Source organism: Temnothorax curvispinosus, unplaced genomic scaffold (genome assembly GCF_003070985.1).
Source record: "Temnothorax curvispinosus isolate PA1 unplaced genomic scaffold, ASM307098v1 QBEX01005381.1, whole genome shotgun sequence".
NCBI classification, from domain to species: domain Eukaryota; kingdom Metazoa; phylum Arthropoda; class Insecta; order Hymenoptera; family Formicidae; genus Temnothorax; species Temnothorax curvispinosus.
Window position 1 is genome coordinate 1,566 of NW_020215161.1, and position 3,117 is coordinate 4,682.

The 3,117-nt window shown below is 31.7% G+C and overlaps 1 protein-coding gene across 1 annotated transcript; it reads right to left on the minus strand.

Moving 5' to 3' along the window:
- Positions 1-858: 858 nt before the first annotated feature.
- Positions 859-2,913, minus strand: LOC112454814. The gene is made up of 3 exons (XM_025016408.1): positions 1,533-2,913; positions 1,290-1,376; positions 859-1,217 (listed from the first exon to the last, which is right to left on the minus strand). The coding sequence occupies exons 1-3, from the start codon at positions 2,595-2,597 to the stop codon at positions 1,122-1,124; spliced, it is 1,248 nt and encodes a 415-aa protein (XP_024872176.1). The 5' UTR covers positions 2,598-2,913; the 3' UTR covers positions 859-1,121.
- Positions 2,914-3,117: the final 204 nt, after the last annotated feature.

Here is a 3,117-nt window from a genome sequence, read left to right on the forward strand (position 1 = left end):
CATTATTCTACACGTTGACTCTCGAGAGTACAATTGTCCATCGAAAAGCACCATCATTACTTGCATAACAAAATATTCCTTTAGACTTGTCTCGCTCGAAGGTAGCAATTGTTCGTAATTTTTAACTTAAATTCTTTAACAATGACTGTAAATAATACTAACAATGTATTTCGCGTAATCATTTATGCCTATTTCTTCTCTATTCAGTTATATATTAAAATATTACGATAAATCGCAATCTATCTATAAACCGTATGTATCCGCATTGAATAAACATTATTTTCGAGACTGCTGTCGCACAGAAATCACTTTTTAATTAGATGAAACAAACCGATGCGGATATAATATTTCTATTATTGTGAAAGTATAATGTTGACTCATCGTAAAGTAGAAGTACTATATACATTTCTATTAACTTGTTTTATTATTGCTTAATTAAATCAAACATCTTCAACATATGAGATATTAACTGTTTTCTACATATATAAACTACCAAACGTACTATATATATAAACTACCAAATATATATATATATTGAATTTAAAACTGTTAGAGTGTCAAGTAGTAAGGACTCAATGGATCACTTGTTAGTCGTGAAGTAATCATGGCGCTCTTCAATCGACACTCGTCATCAATGGAACGTAAACATAAAGAAATAATCTGTAATTTCTTATGAATCCTCCAATATGAATCATTCGTACATACACGAAGCATATGACATACACACTGCATATAATCCACATGGATCGACAACTATCTCAAGGTTCCATTAATAAAATCTAATTATTTTTAAACTCTATATTTTTATTCAAACAGAATGTTCAATCGATTATCCAAATAGAATGCTCAATTATGACTTTATTACGTTGTACATAATTTGACTGTGCACTTAAATAAACAAAACGTATCCCTTTACAACTGGTTATTAACACATATGTGATATAAGATTTTCTCTATGTATATGTATTACATAAGTATATGCAAGTTTCTCTATAACTATAAAGCACCACGAAAGACTCTACTCACAACGATAACCTACTTATAAAGATAAAAAAAAAATATTAAAAATATCTTTTCTATGTTCGGCTATGTGTGTTCGATTAAATGCATCTTTTTATTAACTAGAGCGTATCCTTTAAAGTTTTTCCACTGCAAGAACTCGAAATGAACAAAAATTGTATCAAGATCAATACATAGGTGATAATGCCACTTGCCATCTAAAAGAATAACATCATAAAATAAAGCTAAATATACAATTATTTAATGAAAGCAAATGAGTGATTGCTCACCTTAGTGAGGAGCGTAGCGTCCACAGTAAGCCCCTTTGCGGAGAACGTATTTTCACAATGTGATAATTGCAAGGAAAATAGTCGCATCTGCAACGTCAGATCAAATAATTGTTAAATACAGGATTAAAAGATGTAATTATGGAAAATTATTATATTAAAAATTGCATTAGTATATGCAACGCATAATTAGAAAGATTTATATAAAATATGCCACTAAAATTATAATTTTTTATAAAAATGTACCTCATATTTTATTTGCTTATTGCTGGCACTATTGAACACGTCGTGAACGGTACTACTGATTTCCATGGATTGATTCTTGCCAGTTTCGCAGGCCCACACTATCAACACCAATTTTATAGACAAAAATGTTACACCTAGAACACAGGCTACAAGAATAGCCTGTTTTTGTTCATAGCTCATATCTAAAGCTAGGTGTATTTGCATTGAGCAAAAGTACAGATAGAAGGTAATTTCAGTGAAAGTCATAAGTATCGTGGAAAGAAGATGCAAACTGAAAACCATTTTTAGCGTATGTACTGTGTCGTTGATTGCCAGATGCTGCTTTTTCAAAGCTATAATCTCCATCAGTAAAAATGGAATTCTTTTCTCGTGACAGGTGCCACTCAAGAGATATGGCTCACCATTCGTCACGACTTTTCGCAGATTCACCAGATTGTCGTTGATTTGCTTGAAACAAGCTTTTAATATGCAAACACAATTCATATATAGCATATCCATCTGAAACGTCAACAAGTATATGTACGATACAAGAAACTGGCGCCAGACACTATCCTGCACTGTGATCATATACATCAGCAATAGCACGACTAGAAAGAAGAATCCTAGAATGTCCTTGACATGGATCAGCCTAGATAGTTTCTGATATGATTCCGAAGGTAATTTCAAAGAAAGCTCCAACAAGGTCTGAAGAAAACGCATTCGTGGTCCACTCAGAATGAATGCGATGACTGCCATAAAAACACCAATAATGGAGAAACAGTTATTATAAAGTATCCTGCTTGTCTCAAAGTCTTTAATTAAACTTTTTTTAGAAATATTGAGATCATAGAGTTTTATTAATTCGAGGACGCAAAAAACGCCGATAATGATAGTCGACAGAATATAGCGTGGTTTGCAAATTTTGATGGTCAAAGCGTTGATCTTGTATGGAAATATTCCCAGAATGCGGCAAAACATGATACAGGGATACATCAACGATTCAAAATCCGTAGCGTGGAATAGCTGCCATATTTTTCCTTTTCTTTTCGCTTTGAGTCTTTGGAACATCGATGACGTGTTGAACATGTTTACACTGAATTGTTATTGAAGAACGATAATATAAATCATAGACTACAATCTATATAAGAAATATTAATTATGTTGTCAGTGCACTTTTATATCAACGTGTTTCCAAGAATTTCTTTTCTAAGTGTAAAACATTCTGCTGTATTCTTACAACTAATAAATAAACTGAAATAAATTTCTCCCAGTCTATCTGCACCTGACGAGTTTAATTTTAAAGCTAACTAACAATTATTGTGTCATGTTGCAAAACAGAACTTAGGAATTTTTTATGTCATAATGTAACTACGACTCTTTGCTTATCATCTCCGAAGCACGCATAAAATGATGTATGTTATAATTGCTGTGTCACATAATTCATAATCTTGCGCATCTAGAACTTGTACAAAACGAACATTATCAAGATATTCACAATTTTCCATTATATTCATATATATTAAATAGAAAGTTATAGCGGATATATCTCATGCTGATATAAATTCAAGAATAAAAAACAAACTTTTTTACTTTACATAAATGTTGC